Here is a 23367-nt window from a genome sequence, read left to right on the forward strand (position 1 = left end):
TAGATCAATAACAGTCTGAAATTCACTGCTGAGGAGCTGTATGAATGTGTTTCACAGGAGCTCTACAGGTGAGCCAGTTACTGACCCCATCAGGGGGGTTGGGGCATCTTTTACACCTGTATTAACCAAGGGACCGTAAGAGCAATCATCTGGGTCAATAAAAATCCCCCTTTCTAGGAACAGTGTAGGGAAAAGAAATGGAGGATTTTTTTACATTCCCTTTTTAATTTTAATGCCCAATTAACACAGAGCAGGAGAGGACAGAAACTAAATTGGAGATGAGGTATCAGTACCTACATGGTGATTTTCAGCTGTTGAAGGTGAGGTGTTGAGCCCTCTTTCCTTTGCCAGTGGTTTCTGGCTCATTTCTTTATGAATTAGTGTCACTGAAGGTTTGTGAATCCAAGCTCTGAGAGGTTTCTAAAATGCCATCATGAATTTTTAATAATTCTAAACTGGCTAATAAAGGACAGGCAACTGTTTTCTGCTGTTGTGTGGGTATGAATGAGTTGTCACTGGCCAGGATCAGCTGAGTGAAAGGCTGGAGGGTGAATTACTCCAAAAAGCTTCCCTTTGCCTGGATTGATCCTGGGTCCCTGAATCTTCTGTGAAGTTCAGTGTGCAAATTGAAAGATGAGGGGACAAAGTTATTCAGGGAGGGAGGCATTCCATGTTTGTATCAGTAATAAAAAACAGTTCAAAAGCTTCACTCCCACAAGTTGATGGCTCTAGATCTGTATTGATACAGGCATAAAGAAAAGAGTTCGTGGAAATTTGTGCTTAGCAGGGTAAAGCAAGTACATTGGAGACTGCCCTGGCAGCCCTCAGGCTGTGCTTGGGGTTTTCCTCCTTTTTTGAGGAGCAGCTTTTAAGTGGTCTTTTGAGAACGAATCTTTTGAAAACTTAAGGCATGTTTATATGTGATTAGGTTGAGATGACTCTTGAAATGGTCTAAGTCATAAGGGGGTGTATCCAGATCCTTGAGTGTGAGTACAGAATCTATCAGTGTATGAAGGATGGTTTGAACTGAACCTCCAGAGTCCCAAATCTCTCCAGAAAGTGGATGTCAGTGACCTCTCCTGCCAGTTGTTCCACTTTACCTGCCCCAGGAGGGAACAGGAGCTCTGTCTGTGGCTGCTGTGGGTTGGCTGTTGTAAGGAGCTCACGTGAAATCCTGAGATTCAGCAGCAGGAATGCACAAGTCACTGCTACTGCTTGAGTTTGGTGGAAACGTCCTTGAAAATTTTAGGAGTATTTGTAAAGATTGCTGTTTTGCTGTGTCCTGCTAACCTTTCTCTCCTGTCTCCCAGGGAGAGGCTGGAAGTGGGCTGCTGCCAGCTGGCACAGCTGGAGCAGACGCTGGAGCAGTGCCAGGCGTCCGTGCACAGGGAAGCCGAGAGCCGGGGCTGGCTCTGAGCCGGGCTCAGCCGTGTGAGCTCCGCCTCCTCGGGGGGTGGAGAGGGAAGTGCTGGAGGAGCCAAAAACCGCCGGCTTCTCTTCCTCAGCGGCGCTGGTTTGGGGTGGACTTGAAGGGAAAAACACGGTTCCACACTGGACGTTAAATGGTGGGATTTCTGCTGAGAATTCTGTTCACTACTCGAATGTTCTGTCTTGAGTGAGGTTGATGCTGGATAGCCATGGATAACCAGGAGCAGCAGGGCTGGTTTGGGCTGCAGCAGCTGTGCTCTGCTGCTCTGAGCATCCAGCGTTCCTGTGAGGAACTGAGCTGGTAATGGTTGTATAGGAAAACCCCTCTGGTTGTTTTGCTGGTACATTACAAGTCACAAGTGAGAGAAAAGAATCTGTTGTGTCAGCCGGGGACTCGAAGCAGCTGAGTGCAAGGCCAGGAATGAGGGACTGACCCCAGACACCATGTGTGTGTCCTGTGCAGTGAAGGCTTAAGAGAGGATGTAGAATGGGCAAAGGAGCTTATTTTGATGCTCATTTTTCCCTAAAGACAAAAGAGACTCCCACCCTCATGCAAGTGTTTGTCCCAGCCCCCTTTTCAGAGGAAAAGGGCATTTCTCCTTTGTTTAAACAGGCATTTTAGTGGAAACCTCATAGCAGTGCTCTTGGGGAAACTTCTTATCCTGCTCTTGCCACATCCTCGTGGAAGGTGGGCCTGGTCCTCCCTGCTCTCCAGTTGACATCCCTCTCTGGCTGCACTGTTGGTTGCTTTCCAGAACTGCTTTAAGTCCATGAAACTTCCCAAAAGCCATTTTCTAAGGCCTTTAATACTACCTCTTCTTGTATGTATTTGTACAGAGATTAACTGACTGGCAAAGTTCTGAAGTGTCTATTTTGATATTAACTTTTGGATGTATTTGTAAATTCTTGATTGTAAAAATGTAATTTATTGTTACATTAAACAGTGGTTAATCCTGAGCGGCTCTGTGCTGCCTTTGCCCAGTCCCTGTGGCTGCAGGTGCAGCACAGTCCTGCCCAGCCCCTGTGCCAGGGAGTGGGGTGGAATTCCTGTGGAAGCACTGTGGCTGTGCAGGGCTGCTTCCATCGGGCTTCTCCAGCCCCAGGAGTGGGATGGGGCCCTTGGCTCAAAGGTGCTGATGGGGGCACGTTGTGTCCCCACGCTGGCAGCACTGTGCTCTGGCTGGCTGTGCTCTGCAGCAGCTCGCTGGGAGGGGCTGTTGTGGACGACAAGTCTTTTGTTCCCCACTCTTTCTGGCTTTCCCTGCTCAGCTGGACCAGCGTCACAGCCTGCAGGGGCCAGTGAATTTCTGGGCCTGATGTGTTTTCCCACTCCCACGGGAAGCTGGAGCAGCCAGCTTCTGCCCCACCGCCAGCTTGTGTGTGGCTCATGCCTAAAGCCACCCAGGTGAAGGAGCAACTCTGGGTGCAGCTTTGCACCCGTGTTGTGCATTTTCAAGTTTTTGTGGCCCCAGCCCTGTGGGGCACCACCCAACCCTGCACAAGTTTCTGTACACAGCCCCCAAGTAGGGAAAGCCCTGGCCCAGACACGCCCCAGGGGCTGTGGTGCTCTGAGCCCCACTGCCTCCAGCAGCAAGCCTGACTCTCCCCTGCAGGCATGAGGGACATAGGACACTCCACCCCCTGCACCGTGCCTACACCCATCTGAAATGTCCCTTTTAGTATCACAGACTCCTCTTTGGACACCACCTCCTTGAAGAAAAGGACACAGAGCCAGGTCACGGCACGCCTGTGGTGCAAGGGTTTCCCAAAAGGTACCTTTAATGTGTTTGCAGCAGCAGCAAGCAGTCAGTGCTAGTTTTGGCACCCAGAGTTAGATGTGCAGCACTACACATTAGACACCAAGTCATCCCACCCCAATGTTTGATCCATAGGAATAGAGAAAGTGAACTAAAACAGGACTATGAGCACATACAAAATCAAGTTATTTGTGTTCTATCACACTCCCAGCTGGTAATATTAGAAAAATAAACTTAAGACAGGTACTACAACACATTTTCTTTGCCAGCTGGCAAGAGTTTAAAACCCATGAGAACCCCCCCTCCCCACCCTCTTGTTGTTGTACAAATATCAGCTCACCCAGAGTAACAAAACTGCTGTACAGAAAACGCACTCTGCATTCTCCTCAAAGTACTTGGAGCCAGAATCCTTTTCCCACCCTAGAAAGTCTGGGTGTGTCATGTCCAGAAACCCTGTGCAGCTCTAAGGAAGGTGGTGCAGACTAACTCACATGATTGCAGCAGAGGCAGCAGCTCACCTGCGGGGGCAATCCACTGTCCCACTCGGGCTCTAGAAACTCCAAGGCCATCTCTTTGTTTCAATAATCACTTATCTGCCATTTGCATTTCAACAGACAAAATACTCTGCTGAGTATATAAAAATGGTTATAAAAAGGCAATTGTAAAAGATAAGGTATTAGCAGAGGCATGTCAGCTTTTTTTTTAATAAAAAAAATAACCATTATATCTATTTAAATAAGGCTTCTTGTTACAGATTGTTCCAGTTACTGAAGGAAACCAAGGCCTGATGAAAGAAAAAAAACATTATCCCCCACAAACGTTACCCTTCCTGCCTCAAGAACACACCTCCAGGAAGTCATCCAATGTGCAAAGTGACAAACACTAGGGGAAGCTCCTGAAATGATATGCCCGGTCTAGTTTCTCATGCGTTATCGTCAAAATCTTAAAACCAAAACCTTTAAAGTTCTAAAATACACAAAAACCCCTTCATCTCAATATTCTTTCCAAAACAAATATATACAGCACATTAATATGCAATATGCAAAAGCTCTGTGTTGCTGTTGGCAACATCCATGCCCTCCCCACCCCTATTCACAGGTGTACCTCTACTGAAACACAATTACATCACTAAGCCTGTTAGTTTGAAAAGGGAATTTAATTCACTTAAAACTTGTAAATTTTGGTGTAGGGGCTCCACTCATTTGACTCTGGATTGTAGACCTCAAGTGTGTTCAGGAACTCATTGCCATCAAAGCCCCCCACTGCATAAATGGTGTTAGCCACGGTGGTGATGCCGGCGTTGCTCCTGGGCGTGGTCATGCTGCCCATCATCTTCCACTCGTTCCTGGCAGGGTCGTACATCTCCACGCAGTTCACCGCGTGCGTGCCGTCAAATCCTCCGGCCACAAAGAGCTTTCCTGTGTGAGGAAAGGGAGCCACGCTCACTGCTCAGCACCAGCTGGCCCTGCCTTCCAACCAGGACAAGGGCCAAAGGGACACCAGGTGCTGAGGTAGACCTTGGCCTGGTCAAGGTCTGCACTTACAGGAGCATTGTGCTTTGGGTCTCCTGCCCATGACAGCTGATGGGAATTTGATTCAGAGTAAGGACAAAGTCCAAATTCAAACGGGTGCAGCTCTAGAAGCTGCACAGTGACACTTTCAGGAGACAGAGGTGGGGTGAATGCCCCACAACCAAGAGGTTTTTGCTTTTTAATTAGAACTGGCCATTTAGCCAGGCTCCTACTGTATTCTTTCCTGCCCAAAAAGGAGCACAGCTTTGTATTCTACTCGCATCAGAGCAAACGTGAAAGGCCCCGAGGCAGCAGCAGCAGCAGCCCCAGCCCTACCATCACGGACAGCCACGCCGGCACCGCGCCGTGCCACGTTCATGGGTGCCATCAGGGTCCAGGTGTTGTTCTCGGGGTTGTAGCGCTCCACGCTGTTGAGGCAGTTCCACGACTCGGCCCCACCGATGATGTACAGGTACCCCCCCAGCTCACACACGGCAGACTGGTGCCTCCCTGCAAACAAAGCCAGCAGTCAGCCACCAGCAACAGCAGCAGCAACTCAAAGTTTTGGTGTAGTTTTTGGTTTGGTGCAGATCTGCTGTTGCCCTTTTCTCCCCATCCCTGCCCAGCTCTCCAACAAACTTACGGATGTTAAGGGGAGCACAACTTGTCCAAGCCTTTGTTACAGGATCAAACACATCACAGTTCTTCAGTCCTTTCTGGCCATAGGGGTCAGAACCACCCACAATGTAGAGCTTTCCGTTCAGGGCACACACTCCTGTTGATACGGGAAACAATGGCAAGTGAGCAAGAAGTGGCCGAGTTTCCAGCCCCAGGCCGGGCGCTGCAGAGGCCTCACCTGCGTTGCAGCGGTTGGTCCGCAGCTCCGGAACAGGGGTCCAGTCATCGATCTCGGGCTCGTACATCTCTCCACAGCTCAAGTCGTCCGAGTGGCCATTTGACCCGCCCACGACGTACAGCTGCCCCTGAGAGGAACAAACCAACACCCGTCACCTCGGCACACCGGTCAGCTCACGGGTGCTGGGGTAACCGTGGAACTACAGAGAAACAACTCCTAAAGCTATCCCGTTCAGCGTGCCCTGTTCAGCTCAGCCCAGGCGGGCTCCCGCAGGCTCGCTCCCCGCCCCACACACCATCAGCACCGCCATCTGGAACCGGGCCCTCGGCGTCCTCATGGGCGCGATGAACGTCCAGGCGTCCTTCTCGGGATCGTAGCACTCCACGGTGCGCAGGCACTCCTCCCTGTTGTAGCCCCCTGCGAGCGAGAGGTTACTGGCCCCACGTTCAGAGGCACCGGCACGGCCCCCGGCCCGGTGCCCCGGCCCCAGCTCACCCGCAGCGATGAGCCTGCCGTGCAGCTCGGCCGTGCCCAGCCCCGAGCGCGCGTACTGCATGGGGGACATGGGCTTCTCGATGAGGTCGCTGGGCTGCAGCTCGAAGCTCAGGCTCTTCAGCAGCCGCGGGGTGCTCGAGGGGGAGCTCTGCGGGCTGTTGCGGCCGTGCAGGAAGATCACGCACAGCACCCCGTCCAGCACGGCCAGGCACAGGTACGTGTTACCTGTGGGGACAGCACACCGCCGCCTAAGCACGGTGCCGCGCCAAGGGGGACTGAGCTGGAGGCCGAATGGGCTCTGCTGGTCGTGCCGCTCCCCTTGGCAGCACGGAAACTTCATTTTTTCAGGTTACTGGGTCCAAGCGTTAGAAAAAGTGTTAGTTATTGACAACTATGCTTTAGGTACTAAAAGAGTGCCGAAGGACACGCGACAGCAACTTAAACGTGTGCTGGGAGTCTCCTCGCACACACAGAGCAAACAACTCTGCTAGTTAACTATGGACTGCCTGTCTCCTTAGTAGTTTCTGGGAAAATGATGACACACCATGGATTTAGCTGATAAGGACCTGAGATGCAGGTGATCCCAGTTTGGCCCAGGTTCATCAGAAGCACCCTACAAATTACTTGACTTGTATCATCAGTAAGAAAAAACACCTTAGCATTCCTCGGAGATGTGAAGGAAATCCCCAGGGAGCAGAAGGTGGCAGGTACCCAAGACCAGACACGTCTGTTAGACAACCCCTGCCCCTGTTACTCACTCGAAGTCTTCTCTGAAGCAATGATTTTCCACTCGTGTTTAGGACTCTGAACAGTAGCATTTGGAGAAAGACTTCCAGAGGAGCTGCTACTGATCTGCTTGTGATCATTCTCACGTGGTGGCCTCTTCTGCAAAATCAAAAGGCAGCTACAGAAACCTAGCCAGAGACTACACCTCCTTCTACCTCTGCTTCTCTGAGACACTGCACCTACTCCAGAGCACACTCGTCTACCACCTCCGCAGAGCAGCATTTATAGCACACCTATATTTTCAGCAGAACATCTTGCCTGCCCAGCAACAGTGGCCAAAAACCACCCTACCCTTTTCTCCTGTAACTCACTTTATCCTGTGACCGCAGCTTTATACTGGTGGTGCTGGACTGCAAATCCCTGAAGTGAGCGTGCATTTCTAGCAGGATTTACAAATCTTAAGGAAAGAGCTACATGCAGCTGGAGAGAACTGAGCTACCACATCGGAGCCTCACTCCTAAGCTCTGCTTCTGGAGCTTGAGTTAATTATATAACACTGTTTGAAGTGAATTAACTATTCTCTTCATTCCCTGAAGACAAGCTTAATTTCATCTCAGTTCCTCTCTGTGCTCAGATTAGCTGTTTCTTGGATTTTACTTCCTTGATACTTCGCACTAACAGATTTCTGCTTTCTTTTCATCTCCAATTAAATTTATACACTAACTTACATTATTTTGCTCTATTAAGAAAAAATTCAAAATTTCCAGTTTCAGCAGTTGGCTGGGTTGTTGAGGCTCTTCCTGAAGCACAGGAAGTTACTGTGCTGTCTATTCTGTTCAGCAGCAGAGTTTATGACCACAGTCCCATGTCTGCGACGCTTGCACAGTTCCCTGGAGCCTGATCTCCATGGAAACTGTCACAAGACTTCTGAAACACATCACCTAACTCAGATAACCTCACACAGAGGCTGGATTGCTAAGCTCAGCTCACTGTGACAATCAGCATACTTGTAGAGAGCATTTTTGTGATTTCTGAACCTTCATCCAATTAACCATGTATGCTCTTATCTTTAAATTGCCTTGACAGCAACAGAAAATACAAAGTTTTGTAATCTAAAACGTAAAAGCTATGATTTTTCCAGGACTGGCATCTAGGGGATTTTTAGCGTTCTCTCAACTGTTTAGGATGTCTGAAGTTGGTGATTTTTATTATCACAAAGGATTTGCTGAAAACCGTTGAGAAGTCCTAGTCTTATTTCTGAAAACGAACTTTCTTAATGTTCACCTCTCTGCTTTTAAGCATTACAAGTGGTATCCAGACGTGGAGAACCCTGTGAAGGCTTTCTAAAAACAATCAAGAATCTGGAAAATTAGCTGGCTTTTCCTTTTCCTCTCATTTCACTTCTAAAATCCACATTCTGGGATGGACAGTGTTTTACATTAGCTACAAATTTCATGAAGAAATAAAAAAAAACCAAAACAACAATGAAAAAAGACCTCTCAAAAAGCACAGGAGCGATTTGCACTCAGTCAGAGAGATTTGGCAGCTACACCAACCAGTGCAGCTGAACAAAAGAAGCTGACACTGGCAGCTGAAGGATTAGAACTTGGATTTGGAATCTTTTTTTTGAGGCCAAATTTACCAGACATTACATTCCTCACTGCAAGCCAAGCAGTCCGTGCTTCTCTACAGTCTCTGAGAACTCTACAAGGTCTTAGTCGACTTCCTACAGCTGAGTGGTTGTATGCCTCTTCTTTCTTCTAACAGCCAGGATTGATTTTGAAGTCAGAATTAAAGCACTGTGTTTTGCAAAGCCTGAGAGTCAGCCCAGCCTGTCCAAGACAGAAGCTGAGAGCACAGCATGGCCTACAGCAGCTCCCAGCCAGACACCTTCTCGCGATGCATTTCTCCGTTACGGCACCTGCTGCCTTCTCTGCCAGCAGAACACAGGACTTCAGGTGGGCTGAAAACTGCTCCAGTCTATCTGGGGTTACCTGAGACTGTCTGCAATTTGTACCTGCACAAACTGAATGTGGTCATCACTGCCATACACCTCAGCCTGTCCATCTAGCAGATTTCCATCAAGCAGCTTGTGATCAGCTGAGTAGTACAGCGTTTGCACCTGCAAAAACAACAACAGAACACCCATGTGGCTGCTGTCTCTGTGCTCCTCAGCTACAGGCACATTACCCCAGGCACCACACTGCTCGTCAGCTCATCTTAAGCTCGCACAGTGGCCAAACTAAAAGGAAGCAGATGTCATGGTGGCAATCTTCAAACAGGGGGTGAAGGTTCCTTACTTTCTCAGCTTGAGAGAAATCTTCATTTTCCACGGGCTTCTGCTGTTTTCCCAGCACAGAAACATTAGACAAGCAAAAGGCACATTAATTTGCAGTTACACAAATTCACAGTCTCATGCAAGCATTTTCCCTTATCCCTGCACACAAGTTTTCTGCTACAAAAAATACACATATTTATCTCCATCAAAAAAGGCCATGAGAAGCCAACAATGGACTCTAAAAGAAAGGTACGGGAACAAAGGAAGACAACACAATTTTAAGTTCTGGAAGAAACTGTTGTCCACCACTGAAATCAGATGCAGCTGTTTCAATGAAATGCATCTTAATTTCAACATAATCAAAGCTTTTAAATGAGTTTCTCCAAGAGGAAATACACACTTGAGATTATACGACAGCATCAACATGTACTTTTGCCTAGACAAGTGTTTCTGGGGATCTTTCATGCTTGTAATAGCAGATTTGGAAAACTGCGAAGAATTTCACAAGATTTGGTAAAGTTATTTTGCTGGAGCCAATTAAAAATTTGGTCTCCCCACTAATTTTGCCACTAAACACTGCCCAGGCTACATCTATCATTAGTATTCATGAGAAAAGCCATTTAACAACACACAAGTTTCAAAATAATGCATCCTGTAAAGGAGTAAGTAAACACCATTAAATCATCATGATCGCTCTCTGCCCACAGCGGATTTTCTTAGGAGCACTGGGGCAGGACTGCTGCTTCTGTACGTGTCAATACACTTGAGGCTCTTCTTGGTTCTTCAGCCTTGGTATCCTAGTTTTGTTAATAAACCTATGGGGAGATAAACCAACGGGGAGGAACAACCATTAGAAGCTTTTACCTACTGTGCATTTACAAGCAAAACCTGCAAAGGAAAACATCACCAATCTACGGCAAGCCTCAGTACCACCTCCCCAAACTAAAGCAGATACAGGCCACTCTGAGGCTACTATACAGCAACAGGGAGCAAAAAGGAAAGTGAAGACCAGACTGAACAGTGCATTCAGCTCACCTGAACACCCCCCCAGTTTCTCAGCTTAGGGGTACCTACAGCAAAATTTAAATTCTTTAGGGTCATAGTTAAAAAAGTGAAGAGAAAAAAAAAAAAAAAAAAAAAGTAAAAAGGGATCATCCTTCATATTGGCTTTTTTGGGTTTTTTTAATGCCTAATCCCATAATCCCATTTTCTTAAATACTAACCTCTTCCATTAGATCTTCCAGGCTGCCTCCGTTCTCCCAGATGCTGCGCTGTACCCAGTTGATTACCTTTGTGTACAATTTGCCATTGCTGGGTAGGCCAACATTGTCTTCCAGCATTATTTCAAGCTTGAGGGAGAAGAGGAAAGACATTTACTCTCCAGCAACTACCCTGTAGCATACTGTGCTTTACACAGTAGGCATAACTCTCACTTTACCACAGAGCCAGAAAACACAAGGAGCTTTCAAAGGCCTATGGACCTAGGAAGCACATTTAAATACAACCATCTTTTACACCTGGAAGGGGTGACAGCACTTGCTCTCTACAGTTAAGGTTCACAGTGGTAAGAACAGGACACAGATCCAGAATTGTCACATTGCTGGCAGCAGTCAGTACACCAAGCTTTCCTGACCCCAAAAGGGAAAGAAATCCCAGCTACTCCTCAGGTTGCTTTTAAGAAATTGTGTACCAGAAGGAATTCTACAAACTTAAGCTAACCTTTAACCGTGGGAGTTTGAGAAATTCCTCCTGTTCTGAAATCTCTACAAGGTGTTCCTGAATGTAGCCATCGATCTTGTTCAACAACCGAGAGTCTCCCATGCAGCTGGCGAAGTTCCGGTAGGAGATGCAGCTCTGCACGTCCATCTTGGAGAGCAAATAGTCACCACAAACCTGCCAACCAAAGAGCTGCAGCTCAGTTTACAAGCAGAAAGTTTTTATACATTTAAATTATCTATCCCAACACACAGCAGCAGCTGTTATTCTAACTGCAGAGTAGTGACTCCCCTGTCATCCCCGCGCCAGTGCTGTAAAGGGAACGCTGCCTTCCACAGGAATATGCACATCTTAAGTGAAAACATCAGACACATCTGGAAGCTACAAACATCTACACTGACCCCATGCTCTTCTACTGAACACCAATTCAAAACTACTTCTCAGTCAGGTGAGCTAATAATCCCAATTCACTTGTAAAGGGTACCCCTATCTGTGCCTAGGGGTACTTCCAAAGTCAAGCACTACCAAATTTATGTTCAGGAGTGTGTGAGTTGTTCTTTTTCTGACAGATTTTACAGGTTTGTTCATGCTCCCAACACAACCAAGCACAGCACTGCTGCCACAGACCTGAAGGTAAGGAATCAGCCAAGATTCAAAGCTGTTTCTCTTACACAGGTACACACATACAAAACATAACTTCAGGGAATACCCTGGCACCAAGACAGCCCAAGTGGAAGCAACACATCCAGCTGGGAACAAATCAGTACAGTGCTAAGAACAACAGCTCTGTGCTGAGCAACTCTTCCACGAAGCATCAGGTTTTGGCTCACTAACACCAAAAGGTGAAATGCTGTCAGCCTGGAAAGGCAGAACAGATTTCCAGAAGAGCTGAGAACCATACCTGCTTAACCCTCTCCATCTTCAACTTCTTTGCTGCAGAGTATACATCTTTCACCAGCTCTTTATCAGCTTTTAACCTATCAAGGAGAGAAATTTAGCTCTATTATTCTGATTTTTTCAAATTGAAGTCTATCCTCTCTCTAGTTACTGGGAGAACTACTTACTGAGCAGTATAGGCATAATTCAACAGAACTTCAACAGCTTCTGGGTTGAGATCATCGAATTTCACATGGGAAACCCCGTGACAGTCACTGTCGGTGTTGAAGATTTCGAACAGGTAGGGACTGCAGCATGCCAGCACGGCTCGGTGCGCCAGCATCTCGTGTCCACACACCTTTAGGTCAAACACAAGCAAGAAGCCCATGTGCTGGTGAGGATTTTTTGTAATTACCTTTGTATTTTCACAATATGAAGGCCTACTCAGGTGAGTGCCACAGTTCAAATCAATTTTTCAAATCAACAGTCTCCAGCTGAAAGCTAGCATCACTTCTCTCGAAGTGCACCCCGTTTGGGTTTTTTTAGTTTGCATTTTTCAGAAAAACAGGCTTCTAAAAATCTCACATCTCCCAGTGAGTGAGGGAAGAGTTCTACATGGTTTAAGCCCCACATCCCCCCAGGCACCCCAGTGGGGCAGAGCACAGGTACCTGGAGGCGGACGTCGCAGAACTGACCGCTCTTGCGTAAGGCGTTGAGTTTGGCAACAGATGACTCGATGAAGTTTTCATCCTCAAACATCAAATATCCGTTGGGAATCATTTTGGTGTTGGTCTGGCTGCACAAGCAATGGGCAAGGGTTACACATACAGCATTTTGCTTCAGTATGGCAGCACTAGCAACACATTGTTTGCAAACAAACATGCAGGGGGCATTAATGGATTAATGATTTTCAGGGATCGAGGCCACAGCTTTTAATGCATCCACAGCACTGCAGCAGGTACTGGGTTCAAAACCACAGACTGAATCTGTGCCATCTCCGTGGGAGCCACTGGATTACACAGATTTCCCTCCCTAAAGATCTTTTTTGGTGGATGCATCCCTAGCTATCATGACTCATCACCACTTTCCACTCCCTACCATCCTGGTCCAGCTGCATTTTTTGCAGACATGAAACCCAGCTACACTGAAAAATAAGAACTGAGAATCTGAAGTAGCTAGTGAAGTAGAATAGATAGGGAAACATTTTCTGTTTAATTTTATGAGTAATGACTCAGTATTTTAGAGCAGCTGGAAGTCATGAAAGAACATTATGACCACCAAAACAGACAGAATTTAATAAATTCGGAACAACAATCATGTATTAGAACAACTTCCTCTGAAGACCTCAGCCATACACAGAGACACCACTTCAGGGAGATCAGTCCAAGACTGGAAAAATAACTTCAGGAAACTTCCAATTTTTTTTTTTTTTTTTAATATGGAAGCTATTCTATAGCTCCTTTAATTGATTCTTTTTTAGTTAACCACTTTCCAAATAAGTAGCTAATTAAGAATACTAAACTATTACCCTTAGGTGACCTAATGAATTTGAAATATTAATTTTTAAGAAACCAGATTTGTAAGTTTGAGCTGCTAACATACGCAGAAGTACAGTTACCTTAAAAATCTTAGAGGAAAGTATATGTGGGATTCTATTAATGTTACCAGCAACAATCTGTATTTCCATCTCAAGTTTAAGAAAATTCTGAAGATCAAACTAAGTAAGAAAATTGCAAACCAGAAAAAGTGGATTGCAAAAATCAGTAATGAAAATTACCAAGGCTTCCACAAAATACTTCTAGCGTTAATCCATCTATTTTAAATTCACTTACTACTGGGAGTATTCAGCTCTGAACTGGTAACAATAATCTTACTTACAAACATCCATTTGTTGTGCTTTATTAAGGACAAGACACCAAGATTTTAAATTTACATAATTTCAGCAGAATTATTAACTACTGTATACACAATTAATGGTACAACTTACCAAGCAAATAAATGACTGTAAATTTAAAATAGCCCAATGGTATCACTGTGTTAGAACAGTGCACTTGAGTTTCACGATCTCCTGACAGGGAAGATGTTTGTGGAAATGCAAAAGCAGACGTGCGTTTGCAGCTGCAGTATGGATTCCAAAACTATCAGGCTTGAAGATGATGTAATATAGTCCTTATGAGCTATAGACATGAATTTCTTCTGTGATAATCATGCATCATAACCTGCAATAAAGGACAAGGTATCAAGTAAGGACAACAGATAGTGTTGCCACGTATTTCACATAAAACTTGATTCATGCTCCTGACCCAAACAAACAAGTTTGTCATTTTTTGTTGGCTTTCCCCCCCCTCAACAAAAAGCAAGCAGGCTGAAAAATTCAGTATTTTCCTATTTCCATTCCAGCAGCTGACACCAACATGTCCTCACGCCTAATAAGAGATCAACCACATCATGGTTATACCTCCAGAGACAAGAAAACAGCTGTATTAGTGCTTAGAGAAAAAGTTAGGAGAGCTGAATCCCATTTTTAGCCAATCCCTTATCAAATCTGCCCTTCAGCATATCCTGTTATCATTACTGTTTCCACAAGTAGGTAACTCACACATAATGCCACAGAAATTACTCCATTTTCTAAAAGCACCCAATCCACAAGCCTCCTACCTTTGGCTCTTCTTGTGCTCATCTACTTATAGCCTTCTTCTACCGAATGCCTAAAATTATCTGAAGATGGATTAAGGACATGTTTGAAATGACTAGGCATGTCTCCAGTCTCCAGTCCTTCCAGAAAGATTAATAAATCAGGAATCGCTCTCAGTATGACAGCGTTCTTTGGTAAAAAGTCTCTCTGCCACGCTGGGAACAGAATCTGTTGGGTTCCGGTTGAGCTTTGCACTGGCAGTGCAGACTGGCTTTGCTGGGAATTCACATCCTGGTGGGCTCTTTATGCTGTGATTTTTTGGGAAGGGAGAAGAGGAGGAGGAGCAGCAGCAGGGAGGGAACAGGCAACAAACACTCTGGAACTTTCCATGACCCTCGTGCCACTTCAGGAAAACATCAATCACTTCAGTTCCAACATCAATCACTTCAGTTCCAACACTATATTTGTATCTCCAGAATAAATGCCACATTGGGAACCGAGTTGCCTAAAAATAGGTGCAGCCCATTTCTCCTTGTCAAAAACTCAAAGTGCCCCGCTGCAGGGAAGAGAACCTTGTGACCCTGGTGTGTGGCCAGCACTCCGCCCAGGGGTGACTTTGGCAGGAGCGGCACCTGCCTGGTGCCCGGGCAGCCCAGCAGGAGGCTGATTCCCGGGAGCAGCAGGGGGCATTATCCCACCGTGCACCAGCTCCGCGGGACACTGTCCCATTCCCACGGCCAGGCACACAGAATATTCCAGCCAGCACAGAACTGCTCACTGAGCTTTGCTGCTGGAGCAGGCACAGCCGCACAGCCTGCCGAAGGGAACGCCTGCTCCCGAGCACAGCAGTGTGCATCAGGAACGCGGCACCCTCGGACACAACTTCCTCCGACACGCTGCAATGCCAGTTTGCTCTGCTGGGAAAAGAAATCTCACACATAGGTGAGAGTAAATAATAAATTAGGGTATATTCTTTTGTAATCCTACAGGCAAGGTAAGAAGCTGACACCAAGCTCTATTTAGCAAATATTGTTTAATTGGGCATTTGGCAGTCAACACTTCCCCTGTTGGTACAACTGGCATAATCACTGCAATTTTTAAAGCAAGCAAACTTCTCAAAACAGAACCCAACAGCCTGATGTCCACACCTTTCATAAAGACTTGCCACAACCAAAACATTTCAAGTCACAGGACGGCTAGTCAAACTACTCTAACTAAATCCCACAATCAGCCTCGCTCAGTTTACATCTCTGGGCATGTGTTGGCACATTCTGCTGTAAAACATCCGTTTTACTTCCAATGTTCTAACTGCCACACGTACTTGCTTAGGACCTTGAAGACCTAAGAAGGTCATCCAAAATAGATCTGGATTGAAAGGAAGATTTGTCTGTTAAAGTCCTCCTTTGTGTGAGACACCGATCTCACGCAGATGCATTTATGCCCCTAATGGTATCGTCCAAGCTGAGTATCTAGGATTTTGAACATCTTAATTACTGCCACAGACTTTCAATGCTGTTGTGTGGGTCATAGCTAATATTATTACTCAAAACAGCATTAAACTGCACAAGCACATTCACAACTTTCCAGATTTTGGGTTGGAGTACTACTGCTAGAACAACCCAAACTATCAGCCAAAATTAACTGCAAAGTCAAAAATGCTGCCTACTCTGCATTAAAGGTTATAAACAGGTACTGCAAACAAACTCCTTCCTTTAAGTTGTTTTTAAAAATCCAAATCACTTTGTCACTACCTTCCCCTCCTTGCTTATATTCATTTCAGCTCAGCACATCAAGAACCCAGTGGTTTTTATAATTATCCAGGATTTTGAATTTTTTTTTGAGCCAAGTGAGATGTTCCCAGATGACTGTCAGCCTTGTAAAGCCCGGTGCCTCTGACACGATGACTGTTCAAGCTACATCCAAATGTACTTCTTTAAACACATTAAAACTACAGAATTATCATCCCAGAATGGGAACAACACATTCCACTGGAGAAAACTCCTACTTGAGAGCAGCTATTTCCTGCAATTACTTTTAAAATTACGCTAAAAAGTAATGATCGGTAAACTCTGGATTTTTGTTGTAGTTTTAACAGTAGAGACTGGTACTGGTGTTGGGGCTGGAGACCCCCTTGGATCAAGAGCAACCACACCGAGTTCAGGCAGGCCTGAAGTCACGGAACGTCCACGTGGTGTGTTCCGGCAGTTCCCAGGCACAGGAATGCCAGGATTCAAATGTCTGCCCAGCTGCTCCATTTTAAACACAACCTTGTTGTAGTAACTGTGTTTCCTGAACACCTCATGTTGTGCACAGACTGAGATTTTCCTTTGCCGTGTACATGTACCACTGGACCACAAGCAAGTCACAGCTCATAATGATCTCAGAGATAAACTGGCTGCACATCCTAACTCCCAGAAGGGAGATTCCTTCCTCTTAAACTCCTCTATTTCACTGTCTGCCCATTTCAAGGTACACTGAAGAAAACTCACCTAGATAGCAATGATAGTGAGACACAGTGATCCTCAGCGCTGCCCTAGGCCTCTCCCTGACAGAGGCTCTTCCAGGAGCTGTGGTCTCAGGTGACCAGTGAGACAAGAAGCCTCAGAGGCAGAAGTCACATTGCCCATGACCATCTATTTTACCTCTCATCTTTAATACAGCCCATGTGCAGTATTTGCTGTGCCAGCTCTGCACAAATTAAGGTATTAATTCTTCAACTCACAGGTAAAGCGCTACTTTGGGGGAGATACTTGATAATCTTTTGATTTAAAGTCAATATTTGCTGATGTAATGACAGACACTTGATTGACACTTGTGAAACAAAAATGGAATTAATTTAACACCCAGACTGAGCTTTCTAGCTTGTGACAGCCCAGCTTAGAAGAAATGTAGGTCACACCTACGACTGCTCACAGTCCATTATCTGTATCAGAAGAGAAAACCAAACGTCATCAAAACATTTCTTTCATACATTAGCATTTCTTTCTGGTAAAAACACATCATGTTTTCATGTCTGAGTCTGCATTTGGGCAAAACACCAAAGACCAAGACATTTATCGACATATTTCACACCATTTATCGACATACTTTACACCGCTAAATAGGCTCAACCTCTTTATACCAGTAATCTGAACTAAGACTCAGCATTTACAACAACGTTGTTTTGCTTATTCACTTTTCAGGTGCTTTCCACTAAAGAATTAGTCTCACTGATAATTATAACTTGTAGACAAAATTGTTCTACTTCACTGCACATCAGCCTCAGTTGTGCTCCCATGCCACCAGTGAGGAGAGAGAGGGAAGATGGAGTATTTGCTACAACTGGTTAGGAACTGAAGAGGAAGGTCAGAGGACTGTGGACATTTTCCACAATCTCTTACATGCAGCCCCAGAAGACGCAATGCTTGGACTGCCCTCCATAGAGAGCAAGCCTGGAGAGCTCTTGCAAAGACATTTATGCATGCAGACTTAAAAAATTTATAAGCAGCAGGCTTCATGCTTGAATATTACTGCTGTTCCAGCAACAACCCTCAGCTGTAACACTCTGTGTGCCCATTCAGCACTGGCTTCCAGGACTGGCCTCCCACGCTTCTAAGCCCTAGTCATTTTTCACACTGGTTCTGCTTTTCCTCTCCTTTCCCACTTTATACTTTTGCTGTTGTTGTCGCAGTCTTTATCTACATCTCTTTTTCAACCCTCTGCCTCACATTCACTCTACTAAAATCTGAGTTTCCTCCCCTTTCTGCACCCCCTGGGTTTATTTTTTTCTTCTAACACACACTTCCCACAGTTCTCCAAACATTTGTCACACAACCAAATCAGTGGTTTTTATCAGTATGTCCTCCTTGTCTTCCACCCCCATTCTGGGCAGTTTCTGCCTTTCTTACCATCTTCTGCTCCTTAAGAACTCAAGCTGAAGAAAACAAAATTAGACTTAATTACAGCAGCTAACCGAGAGCTTCCTAACTGGAAAGTATTCCCTGACTGCTGCACCCTGTGCTCCAGGAGTCAGGCTTGTGGCTACAAAATCTACTTTCTAAAATTAAACCAATCTCACCATCAAAGCACCACATCCTGCTTGCTTTCTTATTCTCTAGCTCACTGAGAGAAGAGAATAAATGTGGTGTCTACACACCCATCACTGCAAACAACAAAAAAAAGGTCCTCCCTTCACAAACCACACAAACACAGAGTGACATGAGGCAGTATTTCCATTAGTCTGTCACCACCCATCTTCTTAAGAAAAAATTCGGATGCTTCGCCTCTCACTGACAAAATTTTTCTACCCTGCGTGAAATTACAGCCAATTCAGATTTTATTGTCTGTGGGAATTCTGGGTAAAGGAACAGCAAGAGTACCAATGCAAAAGAATTTTCTACCTTGAAGCACCTCTGAAAATTTTAAAAAGCTCTGGAGATTGATGCACGCAGGCAGAAAATACTGTACACCTCCCCAGTCACCCCCAAAGAACCCCTACAAAACCAAACCGGTCTGCTCATTCACTCTCATCAGCTTTCCCCAGAAGCACTAATGTGGGCTGACAGCCACTGTTTTTGCTTTATTATCTCCTACTTCCTAGAACTGCTATAGATGACAGGGGGGATCATGACACTGGCAGCCAGCTGTCAGCACACGTTGCTCGTCCCGGAGCGGCTATTTCCTCCAAAGTCCAGGACTCCCGCGATTCTCCTTTCTCTTCCCCCCCTCCTCCTCCCCCTCACGGTACGGGGTTAGGCAGATGCCACTCCGCGGCTGCAGCGTGGCGCTTGGAGAGGCAGCGCCTGACCTTGGCACCGCACCGGAACGCGTGGGGAAGCCGGGAATTCCCGGCTGGGGGCTACACCGCATCCCTCGGCCGCCGGGGCCCGCCCGTTCCCCGTCACCGAGTGAGCGGCCTCACGCCCTTCAGGCCATGCGGGAAGCTCCGCGGCCCAAGGAAACGGGCCCCGAACACGCAACAAAGCGCCGCGGGGCCGCAGGGGCTCCGGTTCCCCGAGCGCGGGGCGCCCGCCCGGGCCACAGCCCCCACCCGCTCCCCAGCGCCGAACAAAGCGCGGCCGCACGGCCCCTGCTCGGCCCCCTCCCGCCGTACCTGCTGCCTCTGAGCGCGGACGGCGCTGAACATATTGAGAGCCTCCAGAATGCGAGGGAAGAAGACTCGAAGGCGCAGCCCCTGCTCGCCGGGAAGGGGCAGCGGAGGAACAGAGGGAGCGGAGGGCGCGGTACTGCCCAGGGAAGGCGGCGGGAGCGGAGCAGGGAAGCGCGGCTACGAGAGCTGCGGACACACGCACAGCGCTGAGCCCGGGACCCTGCGCCTCCGCGAGGCGGGAGGAGAGCGGGGAGGGAAGGAGGCGGTGCTGGGGCGGCCGCGATCGGCCCCGCTCAGCCGCGAAACGAGTCCGGCCGCCCCGCCCTCCGCGGCCCCTCCGCCTCAGGGCCGGCGCCAAGAGGCGGCGTGCCCGTGGGGCTGAGGCGGTGGTCGCGAAGGAGAGCCGTGCTCTTTTCTGTCACTTTTGTGTCAGAGCTGGCTGCCGCCGCCAGCCTTGGTCGCAGCGCTCAGCCACGGGCAGAGCTGTGTTTTTTTTGAAAAATAACCTTTGTTTTTCAGACCTGGCGCTGCGTGTTCTCTTCAGGCACAATATCCGCTCTGCCGAGACACTCCCTCAGCCGTGACTCTCGTTTAGCCATGTCAGCCCCTCAGGTACAGGTCTCCCTCGGTCATTACTCCTCCTTAGCCATAACGCTCCCTCAGTCACGACTCTCCCTCACCCGTTTGACCTTCTCAGCCATGCCACCCCCTCGGCCACAATACTACCTTAGCCGTAAGAGCCCCTCAGCCACAACACTTCCTCAGCCGTGACTCCTCATCAATCTGGGCTGTAGTTCAAGGCCGTAGTTCTGTTTGACCGAAAAATACCGTGTTTAATGTTGGGAACTTTGTCTGGCAGCTTGACCTCTGTGTGAGGCCTTGATAGCTCCATCACACCTCACTTCATCACCCTGGAATCCCTCTGGGAACAGCATTTTCCCAGCTGGATGAGAAATACACCCACACACTCTTCAGGATAAATTCTGTTTTTCCAGGGAAATTATTTTTTAAACATTCCTGCTGATAAACGAGGGGTATTTGAAACCCTGTCTGTTTTGTTAGGTGTTTGCATGCAAGCTCCTGATTCATGGCTGAGCCCATCTTAAATAATCCATGGGCCAGGTAAAGTCTGAGGATCCATGTTTGCTTCCTGATTTAAAGTGCCAAGGTCACCTGGAAGGCAGCAACACTCACCCGTGCAACCTCCCTGAGTGCTTCCTCTGGATTCAGAAGCCGCCTTAGCCGGGAAGTAGGAAACCTGTAGATTACATTAGATACACCTGCAGTGTCTCAGCTGTGCAATGTAGGTGATATTTTGTCATATGTTATAAAATGTACCCATTTCTCCAATACTCTTCAAGAATCTCAGTGGAGAAGCATGTTTCAAAACACCGAAGTTGCACCATTCTGAGGTTTCACACAGAAAGTGCTTTAAAATACTGGAAATAATGATCTTGTCCCATCAGAAGCAGGCAGAGGCATTAAGCTGTAGGTATATTCCTCACCTGCACATATATCTCAGCTGCAGCTGAGCCCTCTCCAGATCCTCACCTTGCCTGCGGCAAAGGACAATCTCAACTTCCCACCTCTCTGAGACATTCTTACTGCCTCTTTTCAGTTTTTAAATCACCAGCCACACCTCAGGGCTGCCTTCCCACTCTCTGCTTTCTTTTGAATGAAGTTTCTTATCAGGGCTATGTTAATCAAAGGCAAAGCTGGGAGGGACAGGGAGGTAAAGGAATGATGATCAAATAGAACGGGTGCTGGGATGTTACTTAATTAAGTAAATCTCAAGATTACGCAAGCTGCTCTTCCAGTTTTCTTAGGGATGGAGATGCCTTTATGAATCACCATCAATTTTCATTGTCAGCCACCACATGTGATGTCAGAGAGCAGGAGCAGCAGCTTCCCTACAGCACAGTTAGCAGAGGACTGTTCCCAGTTTTTTTCCCCATGACTCCCGTGACAGGGGAAAACTTTTGGGATTTTGCAGAGCAGGGCTAGGCCAGAAGCTCAGCTTTCCTTTGGCCCAGTTGTGTTCCGATCACCTAAACTCACTCCCACTGAAAAAAATGGGTTTTTTTTCCCTCCTTGCTGTGCAATCAACGTGAAATTATTTTAAATCATTAAAACACCCTTACTCTGGATGAGATCCTATGATGTTGGAAGGTACTTCTATGACATGCAGATACCTTAATTTCAAATGGCTAGAAACTGTGCAACACTTCCCAATGCAACTTGTGCTAAATCTTAATTGATTTGTAAAGAAGAATGCATTATGGGAAGGGGCTGGTGGATTGAGTTGGTACCAAGTGATTGAGTTACTGGGAGCTGAACCAGAACTAATAGTTATGCTTTTGGAGGCTCTGGATGTTCTGCATACCTGTTGTCTCCTGCCATGGAAAATACAGAGTAATGCCTGGAAAGCCCACTTGTTTGTCATCCAAATGGTGTGTTCCCCCCAAGACAGGTGTTTGTAGCTGTCCCTGTCTTCTGCTGGCCTCCACCATGTCTCATCCAAAGATCTGATGTCTCTGGGTATTGCAAAGGCTCAATGTTATGACATCAAACTCTGCTTCCCGTAGAGGTTTCTCACTAAAACCACCTGAGAGGGGAAAATACTGTATTTGGTTAGAGCAAAACACATGGCTTGTATTGCTGCACTAAAAATGGAGGAAGTATAGAAAAAATATTCTCACTCCTAGGAGTGACATAAGGCCTTTTTTTTTTTCTTCATAAGCTGCTCTACAAAATGTTTTTAAATTCAGAGTCACGTAGTGTTTCTCTGTGGACACAAACACAGCTCAGTGCAGTGTAGCGCAACCAGAGAATCCAGTCCCTGCTCTTGTTTTAAATAGAAAATTGGTTTTTTGAATGAACAGAATGCTTTGTGAAACCAAATACAATTTAGTTCAATATACTTTATCGTGTATATATTTTAAAATATATAGGGAGATATGTATTGCAATTGAAGTTTGCTTGTGTTCTGTGTAATTATCACTTACACCACTGATCTACTCGTTCCATAACTTTCCTGCACTTTGGAAGGGTTTTCGATAATTAATTCTGGTTGCAGAAGCACTTGTGTAGAACACGTTTTGTCAGTGCCTTTGCTCTTAGAGTCCTTAGCAGTGACATTTTAATGGTGTTTGGGCTGGGTTGGGATTAATGGCCCGTGTTGGACTCTTCCCTGAACATTCTGGCATGTCATTTGCCATCTGGCTGCCTGATAAGAGCTATTCTGAGCAGGGCAGTTCATCTCCTTTCCTTCCCCATGGCAAAGCAGTGACAGTCTTGGATAAATTCTTTACATAGGAGCAAAAAATGTAGGACATTTATAAGCACTATGAAGGAGTGTTAAAAGACACAGGTTTAATAGCCATGGCCTTACATTTTAATGACAGGTTCTCTATCAAATCTCTTTCTTGAACAATATAAACAACTTCCCTCCTTCGTTTCAAGAGACACCATTCTTCCACCACAGTCACCTTCCTTGATTTGTGTGTGTTGGACAGAAATCTAGAGATCGTCTGCCACACCAAGGCTATAAATTATGCCTTGTCTCATTTCCATTAAGCAAACAGAAGTCTCCCTAATTAATTCCATTGGATGAAGTCCATAGGAAATGTTCAGAGGATTCTGACAGAGCCACAACTTAAGGTTGTGAAAAAACCCCTTCTTTTGACTACCTGTCCTTGAAGGATCAATCTTTCCATCTTAAAGACACAGCATTTGGGATAAAGCCTCATGTGAATTCCCAGCTGCAGATATATCTTGCACAGAGAAAACAGTTACAATTTTAGAAAAATTACAGCTTTTACAACTCTTTCAAGACAATTCTCCCCAGGCAACTGTCAGCAGATCCATTCTGGGCATGGAGATACTACTTTTATTTATATTACAGGTTATTTTTCCTTGGCCTGGGACAGTATTGAACCCAGATGTAATATCAGTTCAAAAGTATCGGTGTATTCACAAAGCAGTGTCTGTCCCATCATCA

At 46.4% G+C, this 23367-nt stretch overlaps 2 protein-coding genes across 6 annotated transcripts in view; one reads left to right on the forward strand and one right to left on the reverse strand.

Annotated features, from left to right (window-relative positions):
• The window catches only part of SWT1 (SWT1 RNA endoribonuclease homolog), a 28676-nt gene extending 26291 nt beyond the window's left edge, over positions 1–2385 (forward strand). For all 4 annotated transcript variants that reach the window (XM_040073355.2, XM_058421811.1, XM_058421812.1 and 1 more), the window contains 2 exons: positions 4–68; positions 1311–2385. In XM_040073355.2, the coding sequence (XP_039929289.1) occupies positions 4–68; positions 1311–1416 (171 nt within the window). In that variant the 3' untranslated portion in view covers positions 1417–2385. The remainder of the gene's footprint in view (positions 1–3; positions 69–1310) is intronic.
• Positions 2386–3178: 793 nt separating this feature from the next.
• Positions 3179–19662, reverse strand: IVNS1ABP (influenza virus NS1A binding protein). Of its 2 annotated transcripts, none has more exons than XM_040072513.1 (15): positions 19371–19662; positions 13631–13862; positions 12313–12439; positions 11832–12001; positions 11669–11744; positions 10771–10944; positions 10275–10400; positions 8791–8895; positions 6806–6932; positions 6048–6272; positions 5848–5969; positions 5553–5679; positions 5340–5471; positions 5033–5206; positions 3179–4603 (listed from the first exon to the last, which is right to left on the reverse strand). In XM_040072513.1, the coding sequence occupies exons 3-15, from the start codon at positions 12421–12423 to the stop codon at positions 4350–4352; spliced, it is 1923 nt and encodes a 640-aa protein (XP_039928447.1). In that variant the 5' UTR covers positions 12424–12439; positions 13631–13862; positions 19371–19662; the 3' UTR covers positions 3179–4349. The 2 variants fall into 2 exon arrangements, with proteins under 2 accessions (XP_039928447.1, XP_039928448.1); XM_040072514.2 differs by lacking the exon at positions 19371–19662 and adding an exon at positions 14302–14551.
• Positions 19663–23367: the final 3705 nt, after the last annotated feature.

This window comes from Hirundo rustica, chromosome 9 (genome assembly GCF_015227805.2).
Source record: "Hirundo rustica isolate bHirRus1 chromosome 9, bHirRus1.pri.v3, whole genome shotgun sequence".
NCBI classification, from domain to species: domain Eukaryota; kingdom Metazoa; phylum Chordata; class Aves; order Passeriformes; family Hirundinidae; genus Hirundo; species Hirundo rustica.

Coding starts and splice junctions, on each gene's coding strand:
- IVNS1ABP (XM_040072513.1), bottom strand. CDS start 12,423: ATGATTCCCAACGGATATTTGATGTTTGAGGATGAAAACTTCATCGAG. Junction 12,002..12,312: donor TCTGCGACGTCCGCCTCCAG/GTACCTGTGCTC, acceptor TTTGACCTAAAG/GTGTGTGGACACGAGATGCT. Junction 5,472..5,552: donor GACCAACCGCTGCAACGCAG/GTGAGGCCTCTG, acceptor CCGTATCAACAG/GAGTGTGTGCCCTGAACGGA.